The 24,580-nt window shown below is 53.5% G+C and overlaps 1 protein-coding gene across 1 annotated transcript in view; it reads left to right on the top strand.

Moving 5' to 3' along the window:
* MGAT5B (alpha-1,6-mannosylglycoprotein 6-beta-N-acetylglucosaminyltransferase B) overlaps nt 1-24,580 on the top strand; it is a 78,600-nt gene that overhangs the window by 43,045 nt on the left and 10,975 nt on the right. The window contains exons 6-14 of the mRNA XM_054170574.1: nt 265-435; nt 1,256-1,420; nt 1,866-2,035; nt 15,898-16,029; nt 17,293-17,426; nt 18,377-18,513; nt 20,515-20,670; nt 22,594-22,740; nt 24,369-24,485. Of these exons, the coding sequence (XP_054026549.1) occupies nt 265-435; nt 1,256-1,420; nt 1,866-2,035; nt 15,898-16,029; nt 17,293-17,426; nt 18,377-18,513; nt 20,515-20,670; nt 22,594-22,740; nt 24,369-24,485 (1,329 nt within the window). The remainder of the gene's footprint in view (nt 1-264; nt 436-1,255; nt 1,421-1,865; nt 2,036-15,897; nt 16,030-17,292; nt 17,427-18,376; nt 18,514-20,514; nt 20,671-22,593; nt 22,741-24,368; nt 24,486-24,580) is intronic.

Here is a 24,580-nt window from a genome sequence, read left to right as displayed (position 1 = left end):
CAGGGAAGACACTTGTCTGATGCTGGAACCAGTGCTAGCAATCCCAGGAGGCCCCAGCAAACTCTCCTGGCTCTCTCTGCTCCGCTGGCACTGGAGGCTCATGGCAGGCAGTGCTGGGTGCGTGCTGGTGTGCAGCTCTTATTTCACTGTCTGCCCTTCACTTCCAGCTCCCAACCAGAGAAGGGGATGGAGAGGGGAGGTTGCCCACAGCAGGGGCAGCTCGGAGGGTGTGTGAGCCCCACGTGTGTCTTTGCCCCCTTGCAGTGGATGAGGGCCAGGTGGACCTCGGACCCCTGCTATGCTTTTTTCGGCGTGGATGGCACCGAGTGCTCCTTCCTCATCTACCTCAGCGAAGTGGAGTGGTTCTGCCCCCCCCTGCCCTGGAGAAACCGCACTGCACCTTTGCCTTCCCCACCACCACTGCCCCGGGGGCAGGTAAGGTGTGGGGGCAGTCTGTGTCCTGCTGGTCCTGGGGGGCTAAAGGGGATGCTGGTGGCTTCGAGGCTGCTGGAAGTAAACGTGCCCAGAGCCAGCAGGGCCCTGATGCCTCACGAGGGTCTTCACAGTACCACAGAATGGGTTGGGTTGGAAGGAAGCCTTGAGTGTCATCTAGTCCAAGCCACATGCTGTGAGCAGGGGCATCTACAACTAGAGCAGGGTGCTCAGAGCCCCAGACTGCCTGACCCTGACCTGCAATGCTTCCAGGGATGGAGCATCTGCCACCCCTCTGGGCAGCCTGGGTCGGGGTCTTAACCACCCTCAGTGTAAACATTTTTTTTCCTTCTCTCTAGTATGAATCTCCCTCTTTTAGTTTCAAGCCAACCCCCTGGTCCTGTCCCCACCAGCCCTGCTGAAACCTCTGTCCTCAGCATTCTGATTGAATCCTTTAAGCACCGAAAGGCCACTTGAAGGTCTCCCTGAAGCCTTCTCTTCTCCCGGCTGAACAACCCCAACTCTCTCATCCTGTCCTCACAGCGGAGGGCTTCCAGCCTTCAGATTATGTTTGTGGCTTTGCCTGGCCCTGTTCCAACAGGTCCATGCCTCTCCTGTGCTGGGGAATCTGGGATGTCCCAAGATGATCTGGGTGTAACAGGGCCCCTGGGATTGGGTGCATTCAGCAGACAGCTGGCAGCACCAGGGCAAGCTGTCCTGCCAGGAAGGATCCACAGCATCTCTGCTGCCATGGGCAAGCCTCTGCCAGCCCCCGTGGCAGCCTTTCCTTGCACTCCAAGTGCAGAGCATGCTCTTTTCCCAGGCAGCTTTCCAGAGCGAGCTGTCTCAGCTGCTGGAGCTGATCGGCACGGGCAAGGAGTCCCTCAGCTTCATGAAGAAGAGGATCAGGCACCTGGCCCAGCAGTGGCTGCGGGGAGCTCGGCGCCTCGAGCAGAAGCTGAAGGGCCAGCAGCGGGACCAGAAACACGTAGGAGCCACTGCCAGGGGGGGTGTGGGGGGGAGAATGAGGTGAAATGTGGAGATGTTGGTTGGGGAGAAGCAGCATCCAGCTGACAGAGAGCCCTGGCAGCATGCAGAGAGTCTGGCACATCCTCTCTGTAGCGGTGCTGAAGGTGCCGCACCTCCTGTGTGCGTTTCTGTGGTGCCATGCCCTTTGGTCCCTGTGTGCCAGGACATCTGGTTGAACTCCATGGGAGGGAAGGTGTTGTCCATCAGGAGCATGAATCTCTTCCCAGGATGCACTGGTTGAGGGGAGCTGGTAAACTGCCTAGGGAGTCTTTCCTGACTGGGCATAGATCAGCTGGCTTTGCATCCAGCTGATTTCCCAGACTTGGAGGGAATCAGAGAAATGAATCAGTTTGGCTGGTCCCTTTCCCCCAGCACATCAGCACTGACCCTTCTTGTCTCTCCAGATCCTGATCCACATTGGCTTCCTGACGGAGGAGTCGGGAGATGTTTTCAGTCCACGTGTGCTGAAGGGAGGTCCACTGGGTGAGATGGTGCAGTGGGCTGACATCCTGGCTGCCCTCTTCCTCCTGGGACACAGCCTGAGAGTCACTGTCTCCCTGAAGGAGCTGCAGAGGTGGGTGCTGTGGTGCTGTAGATGCATGGTTCCCCCAAGAGTGTCTGTCCCCTGCACGTGTGTGGGTTACATTGAGGGGCTGGAGCAGGTCCAGAGAAGGGCAACGAAGCTGATGAAGGGTCTGGGGAACAGGCTTTGTGAGGAGCACCTGGAAAAACTGGGGTTGTTCAGCCTGGAGAAAAGGAGGCTGGGGGGAGACCTCCTCACTCTCCACAGCTCCCTGAAAGGAGGTTGCAGCCAGGTGGGGCTCAGCCTCTTCTCCCAAGGAACAAGTGACAGGATGAGAGGAAATGGCCTCAAGTGGCACCATTGGACATGAGGGACAATTTCTTTCCCCAAAGGGGAATGGGCTGGATAAGGCAGTGGTGCAGTCCCCATTCCTGGAGGTATTTAAGAGCCATGTGGATGTGGTGCTCAGGGACGTGGTGTAGCAACAGTGGCTTAGCAGTAGTGGTTGTGGCATGGCAAGCTCAAGGCAAGCTGTTGGACTTGATGATCTTACAGGTCTCTTCCAACCTCAACAGTTCTATGATTCTGTAACCATGGGCTGCATCCCTCTCTGCTGCTGGAGTTCTGTACTTGCTTGGATGCTGCTGCTGCTGCCTCCTGCAACCTCTCAAGGTTTCCTCAGCTCCTGTGGGAGGTGGTGGAAGCCTCATCCCTGGAGGGTTTTAAGGCCAGGCTGGATGTGGCTCTGAGCAGCATGATGTGGTGTGAGGTGTCCCTGGCCATGGCAGTGGGATTGGAACTGGCTGATCCTTGAGGTCCCTTCCAACCCTAACAGGTCTATGATTCTGTGATCTCAAGTGGAGGGCAGGCACTAGGGAAAAGGCAAACTAGGATGGGTTATAAATCAAGAAAAGCCTCAAGCTGCCTTGGGGACTGGGCAGGTTTTGGGTGATGCTAAGCCAGCATCACCCTCATAATGAGCTACTCTGAAAAGGGAATGGGGGAAAAAAAGCCCAAACACAATCCCAACAATCCTGGGGGTGGGAAAAAACCCAACCCAGCCCCTGCAGCATTCCGAATTAATGAAAGGAATCAGCTCCCAACTAATTAAGTCCAAAAGAGGAAAAAAAGTCAAGAAATCAAATGATCCTGGTCCTAAATGCAGAAGGCAGCAGCAGCAGCTTCTGACAGAGGCAGGCGTGCAGCAAGGCGAGCTCCCCGCAGCCTGCTGAGCTAAATTGCCGCTCTAAATAATGGCCCTGCGCTCAAGGATGAAAGAAACTAATGGCTGGGAGGACTCTCTTGTTGGTGTTGTGCGGTTCTTGTTTGTGTTTTGCAATGAAGAGCTTCGAGGCGGTCATTTAATGAGGGGAAGGAGCTGGCTGAGCCTTACGGAGGGGCTTACTGCCTCCGTTTTGCCTCCGATGGAAGGCTGGAGAGGCGCTGGAGAGAGCTGCCTGTGGTGTTCTACCTCGCTCAGAAGTGGGGGAGCTTCGAGATCAGTTTTGCAGTGATCAGACCTCCTCTGCTGACGTGGATTTGGATGTCTCTCCTGGGATGCCTGGGAACAGCAGCTCTCTCTCCCCCTTCGCAGCTGTGCTGGGGAAGGAGGGAGCCAGACTGTGCTTCAATGTTCAGTGACAGAAACCATTCTCACCTCCTTCGGCATGCGTTCTGTGCCTGCCTGTGGTGGCATGCTGAAGGATGGACCCACATCATAGGTCCATCTCCACCTTGATGGGGCTGGGGTGAGCAGAGGCAGGACGTGGGGCTGTAGCTTGGTCCTGTCTGTCCCTCTGACTGAGCCCAGCGTTCCCTGGGACCCTCCTGCAGCCCTTCAGGAGCTGGATGGGGGGAGCAGAGGTTCCCCTCAGCAGCGCCAGCAGTCCTGCTCTTGGTGCTGGCAGGTCTGTCAGTGATGTCTCAGCTGTCTGGCTGGTGCAGCATCAGCAGTGGCTCTGGGGAGAGCTGAGATAAGCCTTGGCTTGAGCAGGAGGCTCAGCAGAGTACATGTAACTAATCCTGAGTTGTGCTAATAGTTAATCTTGGGTTCCTTGTCACAGCCTGGAGGGGACCTCACCTGTAGCCAGAGTTTTGGGCATGGTTTTGTAGGCAGAGAGCAGTGGGGTGTGCAAGAAGCTGGAGCTGGGGTGTGAGGAGAAGCAAAGCTAAAGCTATGCCAGCGTGGAAGGGTCAGCCCAGGTACTCTGATTTCTCCTCTCTCCCGCCCTGTGCAGCCTCCTGAAGCAGCAAAGCTTTGCTCCACTGACAGACTGGGGCTAAATTTGTCCTTGCCTGTCCCAGGTGTCTCTTGCTGAGCTTGCTGCAGGGCAAGCAGCAGCGTCAGGCTGGGCTTGAGATATTTTCCTCCAGCAATGTGAAATGTTGAGTTCCCTCACTGTTGATTTTCCTTTGGCACCCCCCTTGCTCCTTTCATGGCTCAGAGCTGTAGCTGCTCGTGCCCAGCACAGCATTCACACAGCACAGGCTCCGTGGTGCCCATAAATTATTCAGCACAGACTAACTCTCTCTCCTGGTTTTTGTTTGTTTGTTTTTGCCTCTTCACATTTCTGAGCTGATTTTTCTGTGTGTATTGATCATTGGCAAGGGATCAGTGGAAGGTTTGCCTGCACACACTCCAGCCAGGAGTTATCTGAGAGCTGTTCATTGTTAGCATCTCTATTGATTGCAATGCAGCAGCACCCGCAGGCAGTGGGCAGGGTTGGCTCTGGAATGCTGGGAATCAGGGAAATTAGGAGGAAAAGTCAGTCCCTGGCCCCCCAGAAAATGATGATGGAGGTCTGGGGGTGAAAAGAGGTTGGGAGTGTGACCGTGCTGTGGTAGGCACTTCTGCATGGTGGGGGGCCCTAATGGGGAGAGCAGCAGGTGCCAAGCAATGAATAGCTAGAGCGTGAAATGGTTCTGTTCCTTGTTTGGGGACCATTTCTAATCTGGAGTGAAGCCAAGGAGCTCTGGGGATTTGCAGGTGTGCTTACTGGCTCAGCTAGGCACTGTCCAAATGCCCCTGGGAGATCGGAGATTGAAGCCACAGAGCTCAGCCCTGGGTTTCCTTATCTTTTACCTACTGCAGACCTCAGACATCTGGGAATTCCACTGCTGTGTCCTGCCAGAGGCTGATTTTTCTCCTGTAGTTGCACTCAGAGCAGGTGTTTGTCCTCTTCTGCATGTCCCAGTGAATTTGTGAGCTGCTTCTGATGCATCCTGTGAGACACAGGATGATGTAGTGGCTGGTGCAAAGCATCGCTGGGCATCCGCAGCTCCCCAGGGAGAAGGCAAAGCATCAGGCTGGAGCAGGTGGTCAGGAGTTGTGTTCCACCCAAGGTTTGTGGTGGGAGGGAAGGGGCAGTGGATGGAGCCAGCAGCATTTTGAGCTCTGTCTTCAAAGCAAGGAGGGAAGAACCATCCCAAATCTGAGTGCGAACACTCGGTCCTTGCTGAAACCCTCCCTGTGCTGCTCTGGTAGCCAAAATCTGCTTCCAGGGGGGTGAGAGTCAAGGCTGGTGTGTGCCTCTCTGTGTTGCTTGGTAGGGGAGGAGTGGGAAGTGCCTGAAGGACTTGAGCTGGGTTGTTAATGAGGCAGCTTATGGGTAGATGTTGGGAAATCACAAGGAGTGCTTTGGAGCAGTGGCTGTACCTGTGCAGAAGCTGTGTTAAGCCAAGGCTCTTCCTCTGGAGCACTCACAGGCCAGAGGCAGGGTGGAGGGATGAACTCAGCCTTTGCACCCAGGAGAAGGGGCTCAGTGGGAGCTGTGGGGAGCTCCAGCTCCTACCCCTGCCCTTAGGTCATGGCAATGGTCGGTTGGCATCTCAAGCTGCTTTTGCAGGGCCATGGGAGGGGCTTGGGGAGCTACTGGCAGCCGTGGGGAGCATTGATCTCAGCAATGCTCAAAGGTGCTTTTTGCAGTGGTCCCCATGAAATTACCTGCTCAGAGGGCAGAACAGAAAGTTGAACAAAACAGGATTTGATGCCTTGTGAGGTCAGAATACAACAAAGTGTTCTTGGAGCTTAATTGGTCCAGTGTCCAAGTCCTGCCCCCCCATGCTGGCCATAGCAGGGCACTTAATTCAAGCATGTGCTCATGTCCCATGCTGGCAGCTCTTGTCCTGCCCTGCAGTAGCTGTGGCCAGTTCAAGAGGGCCAGGGACATGCTGGAGAGTGTCCAACAGAGGCTACAAGGATGATGAAGGGACTGGAACATCTGTCTGATGGGGAAAAGCTGAGAGACCTGGAGCTGGTTAGCCTGGAGAAGAGAAGGCTGAGAGAGAATCTTACTTAAGATTTGCAAACATCTGAAGGGTGGTGGTCAAGAAGGGGCCACTCTCTTTTGGGGTGTGCTCTGTGTTAGAATGAGGGCCAACAGGCACAAACTGGAACATCTGGAACATCTTTTAGGAAAGATGTTGAGTTGCTGGAATGTGTCCAGAGAAGGGCAACAAAGCTGGGGAGGGGTCTGGAGCACAGCCCTGTGAGGAGAGGCTGAGGGAGCTGGGGTTGCTTAGCCTGGAGAAGAGGAGGCTCAGGGGAGACCTCAGTGCTGTCTACAACTCCCTGAAGGGAGGTTGTAGCCAGGTGGGGGTTGATCTCTTCTCCCAGGCAACCAGCACCAGAACAAGAGGACACAGTCTCAAGCTGTGCCAGGGGAGGTTTAGGCTGGATGTTAGGAAGAAATTCTTCACAGAGAGAGTGATTGCCCATGGAATGTGCTGCCCAGGGAGGTGGTGGAGTCACCATCACTGGAGGTGTTCAGGAGGGGACTGGATGGGGTGCTTGGTGCCATGGTTTAGTTGATTAGATGGTGTTGGATGATAGGTTGGACTTGATGATCTTGAAGGTCTCTTCCAACCTGGTTTATTCTATTCTATTCTGATGGGAAGTTCCTCCTCAACATGAGGAAACATTTTGCTGTGGGGGTGACAGAGCCCTGGAGCAGGCTGCCCAAAGAAGTTGTGAAGTCTCCTTCCCTAGAGACTTTCAAGACCCTCTGCTCCTCTGTGACCTGTGCTCCTCTGTGACCTGCCCTAGGTGATCCTGCTTTGGCAGGGCGGTTGGGCTTGATGATCTTCAGAGGCCCCTTCCAACCCCTACCACTCTGTGAATCTCTGAAGGGCTGCAGCAGAACCCAGCACCACAAAACAGAGCTGGCACCACGCTGGGACGAGGCTGCTCAGCTCCCACAGCCGCTGCTCTCCCCTCATTGCCTGGCACTTGCCTGCAGCTGCTGTTTCCCAGGCACTGAGGTGCACTCAGACTGCCAAAAGGGCCATTCAAAGGGAAACATCATGTCCAGACAACAGCATTCTGAATCATTTCCTGGCAGATAAAAGCCATATTTCTGTCCTGCATCTGTTCAGATGAAAACCTGGGTGATGCCCAGGCTGCAGGCGTCACCTTCCCTCGCCAGCTGGCAGCCACAGTCCTGCCATCGTGCAGGAGAGCCAGGAACTGCTTGTGCAAACAGCCAGAAGTGACCAGCTGCTTGTGGTCCTGGTGGAGGTGTGTGGTGTGGCTGTGGGATTTATGAGCTCCACGCTGGTGGGGAGGAAACCTGAGCCTCAGATGCTCCTCTCACTTGAGAGCAAGTGTTCCTGTGAGCTTTCAGGGCTACTGGGCCAAGCTTTTGAAGTTCATCCTGGGATGTGCTGGATGTTGTGGACTTTGGAAAGGCTGCATGCTTGATTACAGATCCTGTAGGTGCCAACAGTTGTGGGTATTGGATCATGGCAAGCCCCTGCAAAGGCAGAGGTGGTGAGGGCTGAACCAAGAGGTTACACAAATGCTGGTCACACCAGTGTGTCTGAGCTTTCCTGGACTCTCCAGTCTGGGGCACATTTCCAGCAGACATACCTTAGGTGATGGGTTAGACAGGGGGCTGGGGTGTCAGAGGGCAGAGACTGGCTTTGCTGGAGTGGAACCTGCAAAGATTTGGCTGTCCCTTCATTCTGAGCTGCTGGAGCACTTGGGACAGCAGGAGACAGCTGTCTGTCTGAGGGTCTGTCCAGGCACTGTGACCATGTGAGTGCTCAGCTGCTCCTGCTCCCTGCAGGAGCCCAAGGATTTGTTTCCCTGGACTGGGAAGTTTCTTCACTGTTTGAGGAATTTCTGACCAGAAAGAGCTATTTGCTCTGGCACCTTCCTGTGCTTCCCTAGGGTCTGACTCTGCTCTCACCAGAGGCTGGTGGGTCCCATCACCTCTCCTGCTCCTCCTCCTCTCCTCAGCCTGGTACTGCTGCCTGCAGAGCTGCAGCTGTGTAGCTCCATAATTAAAAGCTGGGTACAATGAGATGAGAGGACAAAAGCTGCTCCCTTTAATTGCAGCAGCTTCCTCTCCGTGGAGGCGGCTTGGAGCTTTGCTGGGGGCAGCTCCAGGAGGAGAAGGGATGAGCTGTCCTGCTGTGGTGAGGAGGAGTGGGAAGAGGTTTCTCCCACCTTTTAGGGCTTTATTTTGTAGGAGAGGAAGGTTCATGAATTAGCAGGACTCACTGAGCTGTTGGATTTCTCCCCTTCTTGAAGCATTATTTGTTTTGTAGCCGGGTGACAAACTGCTCACTGCCACCTTTGCCATCCTAGAAACCTCTGCTTTGTTATGTAGGTGAGATGAGGTTGCACTTGCTGGGTGGGAAGGGTGGATCCTCCCTGCAGGGCCCCAGGGCCCCACTGGGCTAGAGAGGTTGGAGGGGATGGAGGTGCCACCACACCTAGAGATGGTCCAAGACGGAGCACCTGGATTATACCCAACCTCCAGCTCCACAGGGCTGCTGGCTTCCCACCTCTGGAGACTTTCACTCCCCTTGCAAGATGCAAAGCATCCAGCATCTTCATTCCTTATCTTTACAGCTCAGAAGAAATATCTTCCAGGGGATCTCCTGGCAGAGGGGATCTCCTGGCAGAGCCTTTCCTGGAACTTCTGGAGCTGCTTCTACTCAGACCAGAAGCAAAGTCTTCAGCTATCCTGTGGGGAGATGCTGTAAAGGTTTCTAGCAAGTGCTGTGTCCTGCCCTGATGGGAAGAGAGAGCTTTTTTTGAAGCTTGGAAGCAAATAAGTAGACTGCTGAACCTCACCCCCCAGGAGGTAGGCTTGTGCCACCTGGGATCAGTGAGGGGTCAGAGAAGCAGCCCAGATGCAGAAGTGTTGCAAAAGTAAGGCCAGTGCAGGTGGCCTAAAAAGCATCTTGCAGTTGCTTGATAAACCTTGCTTTTGAGGGTCATCCTCTCCCTTCTAGCAGGAGGAAGAGCTGGCAGAAGACGCCAGGCAATGAGGTGTTCCTCTCCTGGGCTCTAATTTGTGCTGGAAATTGTCGGTGATGGGCTCATCACAGACCTACCAGGAGCCACCTGGACTCAGCCTCTGCACCTTTCATCCCCTGGATAATGGCCCTGTGCTTGCTGGGCACTTGTAGGTGGTGGAGGAGGACTGGCCAGAAGCTCTCCTCCATTTCCCCAGCTGGAGTCTGCCTTGCTGATGACAGCAGATGTGGGCAGAGATGATGCAATTAAATACAATACAGAGCATTGACCCAGCCTGCCAGCAGATGCCCACGAGGTCCATTTAGTGCTGGCCTTTCCAGCCCCAGGAGTGGTAACATGGAAGGGAATGTTGGGTTAATTTGAAAATAGGTCAGCAGGCTGTAAAGATAACCCCACAGTCAGCTGATTGCAGAGAGCCAGGAAGGGAAGGCAGCCCCTGCTTGATTAAAGAACCTATGAGGGGAACATCACAGGACACAAGAAGCTGCTGTAGATTTATTCTGGAGTGGGCACAGCTGGTGGAAGCAGCTGGCAGAGAGGCAAGCTCAGTGCTTGCATCCGCTTGGAGTGAAGCTGCTTCAGCTGCTCTCTGCCAAAGAGGAGCCCAGGGCTGACGTGGAGGGCTCTGGGGCAGGGTCCTGATGCTGGATCTGAGTAGCATTAGTCCCCTGCTGTCACAGCACAGCATCACCTGTGTCCCCTGACACCTGGCTAGAGCTGGGAATGGGAGAGGCTCCCTTGTACACCCTGTCCCCTGAGGATGCTCTCTGCAGGGCTGGTGGCCATGTGGCTGCAGGACCCAGGTGCCCTGCAAGCCCCTGGCTCTTCCTGCCATGCATGGCTGCACTTAACCCCTGTGTCTTCACTGGTAGAGCTGTGGCTGTGCTCCCTTCTTTCTGAGGAGTGGGTGTTAAGATGAAGGTGACAATATGTTTTCAGTGGTGCCCAATAATAGGACAAGGAACAATGGGTGTAGGCTGGAAGACAGGAATTGGCACCTCAACATATGGAGTTGTTTAGCCTGGGGAAGAGGAGGTTCAGGGGTGACCTTGTTGCTCTCTACAACTGCCTGAAAGGAGGTTGTAGCCAGGTGGGGGTTGGTCTCTTCTGCCAGGCAACCAGTGGCAGAAGAGGAGGACACAGTCTCAAGCTGCCCCAGGGGAAGTTTAGGCTGGAGGTGAGGAGAAAGTTCTTCACAGAAAGAGTAATTGGCCATTGGGATGTGCTGCCCAGGGAGGTGGTGGAGTCACCATCCCTGGAGGTGTTCAAAAAAGGCTTGGATGTGGCACTTGAAGCCATGGTTTAGCTGTCATGAGGTGTTAGGTATTAGGTAAGAGGTTGGACGTGATGATCTCTGAGGTCTTTTCCAACCTGGTTGATTCTGTGACTCTACAAGGAAGAGACTGGATGGGGTGCTTGGTGCCATGGTTTAGTTGATTAGATAGTGTTGGATGGTAGGCTGGATTTGATGATCTCAAAGGTCTCTTCCAACCTGGTTAATTCTATTCTATTCAATTCCATTCCACTCCATGGGCTGGAATGGGCTGCCTGGGGAGGTGGTGGAGTCACCATCCCTGGAGGTGTTTAGGAGGAGACTGGATGGGGTGCTTGGTGCCATGGTTTAGTTGATTAGGTGGTGTTGGATGATAAGACTTGATGATCTTGAAGGTCTCTTCCAACCTGGTTCATTCCATTCCATTCCATTCCATTCCATTCCATTCCATTCCATTCCATTCCATTCCATTCCATTCCATTCCATTCCATTCCATTCCATTCCATTCCATTCCATTCCATTCCACAGCAACTTCTTTACTGTGAGGGTGACTCAGCACTGGAGCAGGCTGCCCAGAGAGGTTGTGGAGTCTCATTCCCTGGAGGCTTTCAAAACCCACCTGGATGTGTTCCTGTGTGACCAGCCCTAGGTGATCCTGCTTTGGCAGGAGGGTTGGACAAGGTGATCTCTAGAGGTCCCTTCCAACCCCTATCGTTCCGCGCTCGCTTCCAGCCGGCTGAGCTGATGCACTAATCCTGGCTGTCAAGATGGGACAAGCCATCGGGGTCACCTGCTGGGGCTTCAGAGGTGCTGAGCTGGGCTGGGCTGGGCTGGGAGGAGGTTTCTCCAGGAGCTTGGATCAAGCAGTTTCCCAAGACAAATCTGTTGGCTGCGCTGGCTGAGGAGGAGGCTTTCACACTCATCAATCTTATCTGCATAATTTCAAGCGCCATTAATAGTACATGGCACAAGGAAAAATCAGGGAAATTTCACTCCAACCATGAGTGAAATTGGGTTTAGGAGAAAATTAGTTGACTTAACTGGCAAGTGATGAAAGCTTGAATAAAGAATGTTTAAATAAGGAGGAATGGGGGGGGGGGGGGGGGGGGGGGGGGGGGGGAATCAATCCACCCTCCCCCCACCCCCAGCTCCCCACCTCAGAGGTGCAGCTTGGGTTTGCATGATTGGAATATTAAAATCAGTGGTTGGAAAGTGGTAAGGAAGGATAAAAGGGGGGGGAAAGAAAGGGGATGCTCTGCCTCAAAGACACTGCTCTCCTGCTTTTAGAATCAAGGAAACCAGCACCAGAACAAGAGGCCACAGTCTCAAGCTGCTCCAGGGGAAGTTTAGGCTGGAGGTGAGGAGAAAGTTCTTCCCAGAGAGAGTTGTTAGCTGTTGGAGTGTGCTGCCCGGGGAGGTGGTGGAGTCACCATCCCAGGAGGTGTTCAAGAGGGGAATGGATGTGGCACTTGGTGCCATGGTGCACTTGGTGCCATGGTTTAACAGTCATGAGGTCTTGGGTGACAGGTTGGACTTGATGATCCTTGAGGTCTTTTCCAACCTGGTTGATTCTATGATTCTATGAATTGTTTTGGTTGGAAAAGAGCTCTGAAGTCATCAAGTCCAACCTAAGACCACCAAAAACCTATTCCTGCCTCCCAGCCTTGGTGCTAACAGCATAAATGGGACCAGAGAGGGGGCATGCAGCTGATCCAAGTGATGAGGAGGGGCTGAGGGAGCCAGACCTGCTCTACCCAACCATTAAAAAGTTCTTTGGAGGTTTCAGTGTGAGATGCACTAATTGCCATCTCCCCCAGCCCCTTGTCAAGCTTGCTTAGGGCGTTTGAAAATCAGGGATGATTTTGTAATGCAGCAGCTTGGGTGCTGTGCAGCAGCTCGAGGATGGGGGGGTGAAGGGGGGGTGCTGCAGGAGAAGTGTCATGGTCTAGGGCCTTTTAGTTAAACACAAGGTTTATGGACCAGCTGAGATGCTCCACTGCAGCTCCAGGTGGGTGTAAATCAGCTTTGCCGTTTGGCTGGTGGCTGAGGCCTGAGGCAGCTCAGATGAGAGACAAATGTGATCTTTACTGTTGCCTCCATAAACCCCTGGCGTTTTTACTGGCTTAACAATTCCCCTTTGGCCTCCCTGGGAGGGATGAGTCTCCTCCTTTCCCTGCTTATGGTGGTGAGGTGGCTGTTGGAGGTGAGAGCCTTCCTATCCCTGCCATCTTCCCAATCAGCTGGGTCATGGAAAATGGTTCAAAAGGTGCTAAAACTGTGCCCTGCTTCCCCCGTGGCTGACCCAGCCAGGCTGCCCTCAGCTGATGCTTATATTCCTTCTGACAAGAGCAATGAGGCAGCTGCAAACACAGCTCTTTGCCTCACACTGAAATTCTGTGGCTTTCCTGGCTTTGACAAATGAGGTGGCTCCATGTTTCCTCCCTCTCTAAAGCCTTGGGCAGGATCTTGGGATGGCCCTTAGCAGGTTTCAGGTTGGGATGGGGCTGGAAGTAGGAATCTTTGTGACTGTCCTGATTTAAGACACAGCTGCTGGCCAAGTTCCTTGACAGTGTCTGATGTTTAAGGGCTTGCAGGCAGTAGCAAGAGAGGAAGATATGGCCAGGAGCAAGCCAAGAGCCCCTTTATCATATATATATAAAACAGCCAACAAAAGTCACTGGCTACAAAAGGGAACCTGTGAGAAAGCTGGGAAGGGACTTTTTACAAGGGCTTGCAGCACTAGGACGAGGGGTAATGGTTTTAAACTAGACAAGGGCAGATGTAGATTGGAACATTAGGAAGAAGCTCTTTACTATGAGGGTGGTGGAACCCTGGAACAGGCTGCCCAGGGAGGTGGTGGAGGGTCCACATTCAAGGTCAGGTAGTTTGGGACTCTGAGAAACCTGCTCTGGTTGGGGATGTCGCTGCTTACTGCAGGGGGGTTGGTCTAGTTGATGTCTGGAGATCCCTTCCAGTCAGGGTGTTCTGTGATTCTGTGTGACCTTTTCTGATACTGAAGACTGGTGAGAGGTTGGAAAGGAAATGCTGCTGGTAATTTTATCACTTGACTGTTCCATAGGTGGGAGGGCCATTGATTTCCTCTGCAAGGAGCCATGGGATTGGTAGATGAAATGCTGTGCACAGTCATAGGTGTGGGGAAGGGATGAGGACCTCAAGGAAGCACTCCTCAGAGCACAGACACTTGGACTGTGTGTCCATTCAAGATTCAACTGAGCCACAGGTAAAATCTAGGTAGGGCTGGAAAGTGGATTCTCAGATTCAGCAAGGGAAATGCAGAGAAATTAGGAGAACCAGCAAGAGAGGTCACATAGACTTAAAAACCTGGGAATGTAAATCCTGTCTGGACCTTTTATTCCAAGGAAAAGGGAAAATACTGACAAGGAGGCCTGGGGTAAGTTCCCATCTCCAAATAGCTGCTAGGAGTAAGTGAAGAGAGAAGAAAACAGTCTTGGCAGGCAGGGGCTAAGGGTGAGGTTTCACACTGCCTGAGCTCAGCCTCACAGAATAAAGCAGGAATTCCACAGCTCTGTTGGAAGGACCAAGAACAAACCAGGGCAGCTGAGTGGTGGGAGTGGGGCAGAGCCGGGCGGAACAAATCAGCTCAACATTTTGGGTGCCCACGAGGGCATTGCTGATGTTCTTTGGGTATGAGTGGGGCTATGAGGGTGAGGAATCATTGTCTTTAAGTGGGGCAAAGCACAAGAACAGCAAAGCTGAAGAACTGATCTGTTGTATTGCTGAGCAAGCTGGCTGTGGTGGTTTCAACCCACCACGCTGGCACTCGGCAATCACAAGTACATGGAACAAGGACTTTGGAGAAACCTGCTGAAGCTGGAAGGTGTCACAGCTTTTTTTTGTGTGTGTGTCTGAGGAGGAGGAAACATGGTCCAGACAAGCAGATGGGCTGTCAGGCTGACATCAGTCGTACACTTAGTGGAACTGCTTTGGAGAGAGGGATTCATCAGTGCACAGAGGTAATTGAAAATGGAAGGAGACATGCCGCAGGTTTGCCAGCCTTGTACCACGCCAGATTGATCACATATCACCCTGGCAGCAAGGTAACTGATGGCCCTGATAAACTACACCACCTGCAAGCTCTTTAGCTGGGGTTTCATGCTGCATTTTATCCACCAGAGGAAGGGCAAGGGGATGAGCATGGCTGTCATGAGGAGCTGGCTGAAAACCCACTGAGAGAGACCCCAGGTCCAGCTGCCCTGGATTTATTGAACTGGTTCATAAATCAGAGAATCACAAACTGGGTTGGAAGCATCTTAAAGATCATCCTAGCTTCAGCCCCACTGCTGTGGGCAGGGACATCTTCCACTACAGCAGGCTGCTCAAAGCCCCCAAACCTGGCCTTGAGTTCTTCCAGGGATGGAGCATCCACAGCCTCTCTGGGCAACCTGCTCCAGTGCTGTCACCCTCACAGTAAAGAAGTTATTGTAGAGTCACAGACTCAACCAGGTTGGAAAAGACCTCTCATATCATCAAGTCCAACCTATTACCTAATACCTAACACCTCAAAACCACCAAACCAAGTGCAACCCTCACAGTGAAGAATTTCTTCCTACTGTCTAATGTACATCTACCTTTCTTTTTCTTTTCCAGTTTAAAGCTGTAACCCTTGTCTTCTCACTACACCTCTAACAAAGAGTTCCTCCCCATCTTTCTGAATAGGACAAATAATGATCTAATTGCCCCTAGAGTCAAGGAGAAGCTGAGGGTGCTCTGTGCTGTGGTGGCTACCTTTGAAGCCTGGAGTAAGAGAGATGGTGTGTGGTGTCTGCTCGGAGGGATCTGGGGCTGGGAATGTAGTCAGGCTAAGCTGGGAGCCTTGCAGGCACGGAGGAGGGGAAAGAAGTGGCTTTGCAAGTCTGTCACTGGTGGGGTGGCAGTGAAAGCAAACAAAATGTGGTGTCTCTGACAAGAGAGGGCCAGAGGAGTGCAAGTGTTGAAACAGGTGCTGGTGAGCCCTGGCTAGGAATCACAGAATCATTTTGTTTGGAAGACACTTTTAAGATCTCCAACCATCAACCCGGTGCTGCCAGATCACCACGGAACCATGTCCCTCGGCACCACAGCTACGAGGCTCTGCAAAAGCCTCCTCATCCATGGGGGGAAGAGAGGCTCAGCTGGAACAAGTGCACAGATGGGGAGACACCAAGACTCCCCAGAGCCTCAGATATTTTTTGTCCAAGAAATAAAGGCTGGGGAGAGGAGAATGAGCCCTCCTGCCCCTCCATCAGCTGGGGAAGCTGGTTGCTGGCACCTATTAACCCCTGGGCAGAGAAAGGAGTGTTGCAGAGCTCTGGCGGTGATGGGAGCTAATCGGTTCCTCCTGCTTCTCCCCAGTCACCTAGGGGTGCCACCAGGACGAGGGAACTGCCCTTTGACCAGTCCTTTGCCTTTTGACCTGATCTACACTGACTACCATGGCCTCCAGCAGATGAAGCAGCACATGGGGCTCTCCTTCAAGAAATACAGGTAAGCAAAGCCACTCCCTCTCTTACTCTCCAGTTCCTTAATTAGCAAGCAAAGACTAATGCTGATGACCCTGAAGGACGGATCCCACATCCCAGGAGTCAGAGCCTCGGGTTCCACCTTTGGGTTGTGGTTCTGCCAGCTGACGCCTTGCTGCGTCTCCTGCTGCCGTGGCATGAGGTGACCTGCCCGCTCTGGAGCTTCATGTGTTTAAGATGAAACCTCATCAGAAGAGACTCAACTGGGGGTGGAGGGAACCCAAACAACCACCCTGCATGTGCCTGTGGGGGGTGTGTGTGTGTGTGTTGTTCCAAGCACCGTGCCTGCAGGCAGCGGTGGCCACACCGCAGCCGTTGAACCTTTTGTGTTTGCAAGAGGCTCTATCTGCGGCTCCTTCAGCACCCAGACGAATGTCATTGTCCCCTGGTACATCAGCAGCCAGGAAAATATGCAATTTAATTTAGTGCTGATAGTCCTGCTATTTATTATGGTTTTCTCCCATCTCTTCCACTATCCTCCACAATTTTGTTAGAGAGAAAAATGACAAGCGGGGTTATTGCTTTTATTATAAATGCATTTGCTCTCACATTCTGCTTGTTCTGCTCTTCCCCTTGCTCGATGCTTCTCTCCTCGCTCTTGTGCTGCTAATGCCTGCCTCAGCATTCCCAGGATAGTGGGGAAAACATTAACAGGTCTTCAGGAGATGCATCACTCTGCTAACCATCAGGGAGATGAAAGCCTTGCAAGGGGAAGCTGCTGGTTACAGGAGGGAGCAGTGGAGTGGAAAGGGCTGCTCAGGACATTCCTGCACCCTCTGCTCAGGGAGCAGGCAAGGGATGACCTGGGGCTCTTTGGTCTGGAGGAGAGAAGACTGAGAGGGGATTTTGTAAACGTTTAGAAATATCTGAGGGCTGGGGGTGAAGGAGGAGGAGACAGGCTCTGCTCAATTGCACCCTGGGGTAGGACAAGCGGCAATGGATAGAAACTCCAGCACAGGAGGTTCCACCTCTACATGAAGAGGAACTTTGTCACTGTGAGGATCACAGAGCCCTGCCCAGAGAGGTTGTGGAGTCTCCTTCTCTGGAGACTTTCCAGCCCCATCTGGATGTGTTCCTGTGTGACCTGTGCTGGATTCTGTGGCAGGGGGGTTGGACTCGATGAGGTCCCTTCCAACCCCAGGCATCCTGTGAGCCTGTGAGGAGCTGCCTGGGGCCCCCAGGCGTCCCTGGCAGCGGGGCTCACCTGGGGTTGTGCCGTGTGTGCCAGGTGCCGCGTGCGGGTGATCGATACCTTTGGGACGGAGCCGGCCTACAACCACGAGGAGTACGCCACCCTGCGCGGCTACCGCACCAACTGGGGCTACTGGAACCTGCAGCCCACGCAGTTCATGACCATGTTCCGTAAGTGAGGGCAAAAGCAGCGCCCTGGGGCAGCTCTGGGGACTCGCAGCCGCCTCGCAAGCAGACCTCGCCTGCTCCAGGAGGTGATGCACCGGCAGTGCCGTCCTCTCCTCCCCGGCTCTGCCTCTGCTTCCCCCTGCCTGCAAGGAGCTCCCAGATCTGCGGGGCTGTCTTGGGCTGTAGAACAAGACAAGAGCACACAGCCTCAGGCTGTGCCAGGGGAGGTCCAGGCTGGATGTCAGGAAGAAGTTCTCCACAGAAAGAGAGATTGGCCATTGGGATGAGCTGCCCAGGGAGGTGGTGGAGTCACCATAGCTGGGAGTGTTTAAAAAGAGCCCGGATGAGGCACTTAGTAGCATTGTTTAGTTGATTAGATGGTGTTGGGTGATAGGTTGGGCTCGGTGATCTTGAAGGTCTTTTCCAAGCTGGTTAATTCTGTATTCTGTAAATGCTGTGAGAAGAGAGAGCTGGCACCTTCCCTCCTGCTGGGGTGCTGGCTCCAGCACAGACAGGGCCAAACACAACCAGGAGCTTCCAGGTCCTGGGAGGAGAAGTGCCAGGCAGTTTTGGTTGCAAATCCCTGGTTTGGTTTCATCTGGGGCTCTAAACATGAGGGGCAGTGATTGGGCTTTGTCTGTGGCATGGAAATGAGGTGTGCTTGTCTGAAAGGAGCCTGGTGACCCATTGGGTGACTTAAACGTTGCTTTTTCCTGGCTGGACAAAGCCCATTTGGCAGCCTCAACATTTCCTTAGTCTTTGGAGTTGCTCAAGCAATTTCCTGTGCTTTATGAGCTGCTTGCTTGGAGGTTCATGGTGGTTTTCCTCCAAGCTCCAGCCAGGCTCATCTCAGCCTCTGTGCTGCAATGGAGCTGGACCTCCAGTCCTGATGAAGTTCTAGCAAGCATTTGCCCAACCACATCATGAGCCTTCTCCCCTTGGTGTGCCCCCAGCTCACACCCCTGACAACTCCTTCATGGGCTTCGTGTCGGAGGAGCTCAACAAGACCGAGAGGCAGCTCATCAAGTCCAACAAAGTGAGCAGCATGGCAGTGGTGTATGGGAAGGAGGCCAGCATCTGGAAGGTAGGTGTCCTGAGCACTGTGGGGAGGGACAGCCACAGGCACAGCTCCAAGGCTGCAGCAGCCTCTGGTTCTTATCCTGAGCTTTTGAAGCTCTGTAGAGAAGCATCTTTGTCCCATTCTGAGAGGGGAAGCTGAGGTGATGTGAAGGTCCAGCACCTCCAAGCAAATAGCAGAGGCTGGTGAGACCCCATCCCCAGCTCTTGGCTGTGGGTGATGTTTGCCCCCACCAGGCTGCCTAGGCTGAGGATTTCCTATCAATGACTTTATGTCATTAATTACAGTCATTGCTGTTAGGGAATTCCCCTGTGCCATGCTGGGGGTGGTTTGTCTCTGCTTTCAAGTGCCCTGGGAAAGGAAGTTGTGCTGTCCTGCTGCCCACACCTGGAATGCCAGGGGGAGAAGGGTGGGCAGTACCCTCATGCCTCCAAAACATACCTCCTGCATTTCTTACAGCAGCAAGGGGCTGTGTGTGCTCCCCCCTGTCTTATCCCAAGCTAGCCAGATGCTTTTCCTTCCAGGGCCTAAAAAAAAGGAGCTGACTCTCTCTGTCTCTTGCTTTAATTCTACCTTTTTTCCCCTTTGTGTGCTGCCTGGGGCTGTTCCAGTTGCAGGTACTGTACCACACCAGCTGCTGCTGGGCTTTACTGGGTGCATCTTATGGTTTTGCTGGAGTTGGCTTCACATCATTCTGGGCACAGCTTAAGAGAGACAGGGAACTACTGGAGAGAGCCCAGTGGAGGCTCTCCCAGAAGATGCTGAGGGGACTGGAGCATCTCTGAAGATGAAAGACTGGGAGACCTGGGGCTGTTTAGCAAAAGCTAAAGGGTGGGGGGCAAGAGGATGGGGCCAGGCTCTTTGCAGTGGTGCCCAGCAGCAGGATAAAGGGTAATGGGCTGGAACCCAGGAACTGAGGGATCTGGGCTTGCTTAGCCTGGAGAAGAGGAGGCTTAGGGGAGACCTCATTGCTGTCTACAACTCCCTGAAGGGAGGTTGTAGCCAGGTGGGGGTTGGTCTCTTCTCCCAGGCAAGCAGCACCAGAACAAGAGGACACAGTCTCAAGCTGTGCCAGGGGAGGTTCAGGCTGGATGTTAGGAAGAAGTTCTTCCCAGAAGGAGAGATTGGCCATTGGGATGTGCTGCCCAGGGAGGTGGTGGAGTCACCATCCCTGGAGGTGTTTAGGAGGAGACTGAATGGGGTGCTTGGTGCCATGGTTTAGTTGATTAGGTGGTGTTGGATGATAGGTTGGATGCAATGATCTTGAAGATCTCTTCCAACCTGGTCTGGCCTGGCCTGGTCTATTCTATTCTATTCTTTATCCCTCCTCTGTCTCTCCCAGTGTCTGCTCTCTCAGGGCCTCATTGCAGCACTGGCACAGACTGAAGATGCAGCATCCAAAGGATGTCCCTGAGTGGTTTCTCCAAGCAAAAAAAAAAAACCCATCCATGATAGAAAAACTGTTAAAATAGAAAGCTGCTTTGGAGAGTAAAAGGAGGAAAGCCTCCAAAAGTGGAAAGCTGATGACCCCCTGGTAGTAAAACAGGATTAAATCTGAGTGAGGAAATCCTGGAGGCTTGTCACTTGGAATAAGAGACTGTTAGCAAGCTCTGGGCTCTGCAAAATTCCTTCTCAATCCCCTGAAACCCTGAATTCAGCAGCTCCAGAGTGGAAGCTGCCCATGGAGATGGCAGGGAATGCAGAAGCTTGAGGTGCCCGTGGTCTAGGTGATGGATCTCATAGCTGACTGGGCTCACTGTGAGCCTGGTCTAGGACATGTCTGAGGGATGTGGGGAGAGGGTTCCAGGTTTCACACTGCTGCAGGTTGGGCTGAAGCATTGCAGGTGCACCAGGACAGTGGTTTGAGAGTTAAATCACAGAATCACAGAACAGTAGGGGTTGGAGATCATCTAGCCCAACCCCCAATCTCCTCCTATAAAAATCTCTCTATATAACCATGGAGGGGTCCACCCCATCTTCTGGTGTGGTTCACAGCTCTGTCTTCCTTCCCAGGGCAAGGAGAAGTTCCTGGCCATCCTCAACAAGTACATGGAGATCCATGGCACAGTTTATTACGAGACACAGCGGCCGCCCGAGGTGCCAGCGTTTGTGAAGAACCACGGGCTGCTGCCACAGCACGAGTTCCAGCAGCTGCTGAGGAAGGCAAAGGTGAGTCCTTGGCACCCCTTGCCCTGTCAGCCAGCCAACAGTGAGATCTCAGTTGCCTTGAGAAAGAAAATCTAATTAGAGGAGGAGGTGGGGGGAGAGGAGAGGCTGTTGTCATGATGCTCCTCCCGGGCTCCCAGGCACTACCAGCAGGGCTAATTAACTGGGAGCCGAGCAGAGCACATCATTTCAAATCAAGATGTGTCTGATGGGTTTCTACTAGCAGGCTGTCTGCAGGTGGAGCACAAAGTTTCCTGATTAATTCATTTACTGCCAAGCAGGGCAGGCTTCCCCCCATTCATGGCCATGATAAAAATAACCAGGGTTCTCGGAGCCGGTGTGCGAGGGGCAGGCACATCCCAGCCACCTTCAGCTGCTCTCTGGGGGAAATGCTGCTGGTTCTCCAGCACAAGTGGCTTGGGCAAACCAGTGGTTTCTCCACACAGGGCCAGTGTGATGGTCACAGCTACCCCGGGGAAGCTTGCAGCTCCTGAAGCCCCTGTTGCCTTGCAGAGAGTTTGGGGGTAGCATATTTAAGCTCTGAGATGTTGACCCACATGGAGCTGCCTGAGAGACTTGGTGTGAGGCAGCAGCGAGGGATGTCTGGGAGAGGGTTATTTGGGAGATTTCTTGCCTTAAAGAGTGAAGCATTCCTCAGTCCAGACTCCTTTGTACCTGGCAGGTTAAACAGCCTCAGGTGGGATGTGGCTTCAGAGCCATTTGAAGTGAGGCTGGAATCGTTAACCCAGATGCCTCTCCACCTGCACAAACCCATCTGTCAGCAAGCTGCTATGCAAAAGGCAGGCACAACTTGCTGGTGGTTGAATCCCTATCCCTGGAGGCATTGAAAAGAGGCAGAGATGTGGTGCTGAGGGACATAGTTTTGCCCCAGACTTAGCAGAGTTAGAGAATGGTTGGACTCGGTGATCTTAAAGAACTTTTCCAACCAAAACAATTCTATGATTCAGCTTGCACCCACTGCCCCTTGTCCAGTCACTGGACATCACTGAACAGAACCTGGCTCTGTCCTCCTGACACTGCCCTGCACACTGCTATAAACATTCATGAGGTCACCCCTCAGTCTTCTCCAAGCTGGAACCCCAGCTCCTTCAGCCTTTCCTCATGAGGGAGACGTTCTTCTCCCTTCATCCTCTTTGTGGCTCTGCGCTGGACTCCTTCAAGCAGTTCCCTGAGGTCCTTCTTGAACTGAGGGGCCCAGAAGAAACATAGGCACAGCCTCTGGGGATGTGGTTTACTGGCCAATGGGGGTGGTAGGTCGATAGCTGGACTCAGTGCTCTTGTCCTTTAAGAAGGACATCGAGACACTTGAATGTGTCCAGAGAAGGGCAACAAAGCTGGGGAGAGGCCTTGAGCACAGCCCTGTGAGGAAAGGCTGAGGGAGCTGGGGTTGTTTAGCCTGGAGAAGAGGAGGCTCAGGGGAGACCTCATTGCCCTCTACAACTACCAGAAAGGTGGTTGTAGCCAGGAAGGGGTTGGTCTCTTCTGCCAGGCAACCAGCACCAGAACAAGAGCACAGTCTCAAGCTGCATCAGGGGAGGTTTAGACTTGGGTGAGGAGAAAGTTCTTCACCAAGCAAGTCGTTCGTCATTGGAATGTGCTGCCCAGGGAGGTGGTGGAGTCACCGTCCCTGGAGGTGTTCAAGAGGAGATTGGACGTGGCACTTGGTGCCATGGTCTAGTCATGGGGTCTGTGGTGCCAGGTTGGACTCGGTGATCCTCGAGGTCCCTTCCAGCCTTGGTGATTCTGTGATACTGTGGGGGGCTTTTCCAACCAAGATGATGTGACGGGTCTGATGGGTCTGTGACGGGTCTGTGACGCTATGATGATTCCTTCTGCTCCCACCCCAATGAAACAACGTGGGCTTGGCCACCTTTGCTGGCTAGCAGATGGATTTCTCCCCTGCAGCTCTTCATTGGCTTTGGGTTCCCCTACGAGGGGCCTGCCCCGCTGGAGGCCATCGCCAACGGCTGTGTGTTCCTGCAGGCTCGCTTCAACCCCCCCCACAGCTCCCTCAACCATGAGTTCTTCCGCGGGAAGCCGACGTCGAGAGAGGTGAGGCTGGCTGCAGCTGGGCTGGATGGGGGACACCCCTTCTGCCCTGGGCTTTGGGGCCACATCAGCCTCCAAACTGAGGGGGGCACAAAGCTTCCTCTAAAGGCAGAAGTGTGGATACCTGCTGATGGGGGTCCCCACTCCCATCCTCACGTCGTCTCCGCCCAGAGCCCGTGGATGCCAGGGGCGCTGCCGTGTGCTTGGGGTCACAAAGGAGGAGGTGGTGCAGGAAACTCCTGCAGACAATGAGCCCCAGGTCCCATCCTATCAGCCCAGATTCACACACACCCCAGAGCCTGCTGCCAAACCTGGGGTGATGCTCCACTGTTCATCCTTCTGAACACCCAGCTGGGCACCAGGACCTCTGTGGCTTTGCAGGGATATGGAATCCACCCCCCCACCCCAGGCTTGCCTGTCACTGGGAATTCAATCTAAGTGAAGCAGGAACTCTTTAAAAGTTAAAGGCTTGAGAAAATTGCCTCTTTTATTATTAATAAAGTGGATAATGCTGTGCATCACTTGCTCCTGCTGAGAAGGGCTTTGCTGGGGCCCATGTAGCCCAGCCTTGCAGCAGCCCAGCTTGGTGCCCCCCATCCTGTGATGGGAGGGCACTGGGCTGTCCTGTAGCCCTAGGTCTATTCCTCCACACCCTCCTAAGTAGCTGCAGGCATTAGCACCCACCCTGGTGTGTGCTGTGGTTGTGCTTCAGCCCAGAGCCAGGAGGGCTGTGAACTGCCCCAGGGTGTTTATATGCTGGAGGGGGGAGGAGGGCTCAATCTGTCAGCAAAAAAAATGGGAAAGGACAGCAAGCTGGAGAATTAAATATGGATTGTGATGGTTGGACTTAATGATCTTTTCCAACTGAAAGGATTCTATGACTCTGTGCTCTGCTCTCCTCCTCCAGCTGGCAGGTTTTCAGGCCCCTCTCCAACACCTCGCTGTGCCCCCGAAACACCTCCTCTGCTCACAGGAAGAGAATCCTCTCTCCTCCCTTCTGAGAGGAGAGCTGGGTTTTGGCTGCCTTGCAGCAGTGTGGGGTTGAAAAGACACCTCAGGGGCTGAGACAAAAGAGAGAAAGCCACCAAAACTGCCTGGTGAGAGGTGGGGTGGCTGTGGAGTACCAGTGTGTGGGGCTGCCTGTGGCATCAGGGTGATGCAGCTTCCAGCATCACTTTCTCTCAGTGACAGACTGCCCCAGGCTTTGGTGGTGATAGATTTTTTTCTCTTTGCCTTGTTTCTGGAGCTGGCAAACCTGAGAGATGTGATTCCTTCACAGATATTCACTGTTTTGATCTATTTTTGTCACTCCAGACCCACAAATGGCTCAGGTCAAGGTTCAGCTGCACCTCTGCTCTGGAGATATTCGAGGCTGCGGTGCCTTGGTGTTGATGGGAATGGGGCATTCCAGCCCAGTGGGAATTTGAAAGCATCAGCCTGGTGTCAGTGTGCAGCTTGGGTCAGAGGAACTCTTCTTTTCCCAGCACACCTTTGTGTGCAGTGGGTTAAACCCCAACGTGCCTGAGCCTGCTGCTCCTCTCTGCTGTCACTGTGAGCGATAGACAGCAGACAGACCGCGACAGTGCTCTGGCAGGGGCTGCAGGAACCAGCTCAAGCTGCTGTGTTTTTAGGTGTCCTCCCAACACCCATATGCTGAAGACTTCATTGGGAAGCCACACGTGTGGACTGTTGACTACAACAACTCTGAGGAGTTTGAAGCTGCTATCAAAACCATCATGAGAACCCAGGTAGCGCTCTGAGGAGGTGTGGGGGGGGATGATCTCCCTGCTGCTGGCTTTGCAGGGATGAGAGCAGCAGTGGTTGCTGATGCCTGGCTTTCCCT

Source organism: Dryobates pubescens, chromosome 20, assembly GCF_014839835.1.
Source record: "Dryobates pubescens isolate bDryPub1 chromosome 20, bDryPub1.pri, whole genome shotgun sequence".
In the NCBI taxonomy this organism is placed as follows: domain Eukaryota; kingdom Metazoa; phylum Chordata; class Aves; order Piciformes; family Picidae; genus Dryobates; species Dryobates pubescens.
The sequence above is the reverse complement of the archived record's forward strand: the minus strand, read 5'-3'. Positions and strand labels throughout refer to the sequence as shown.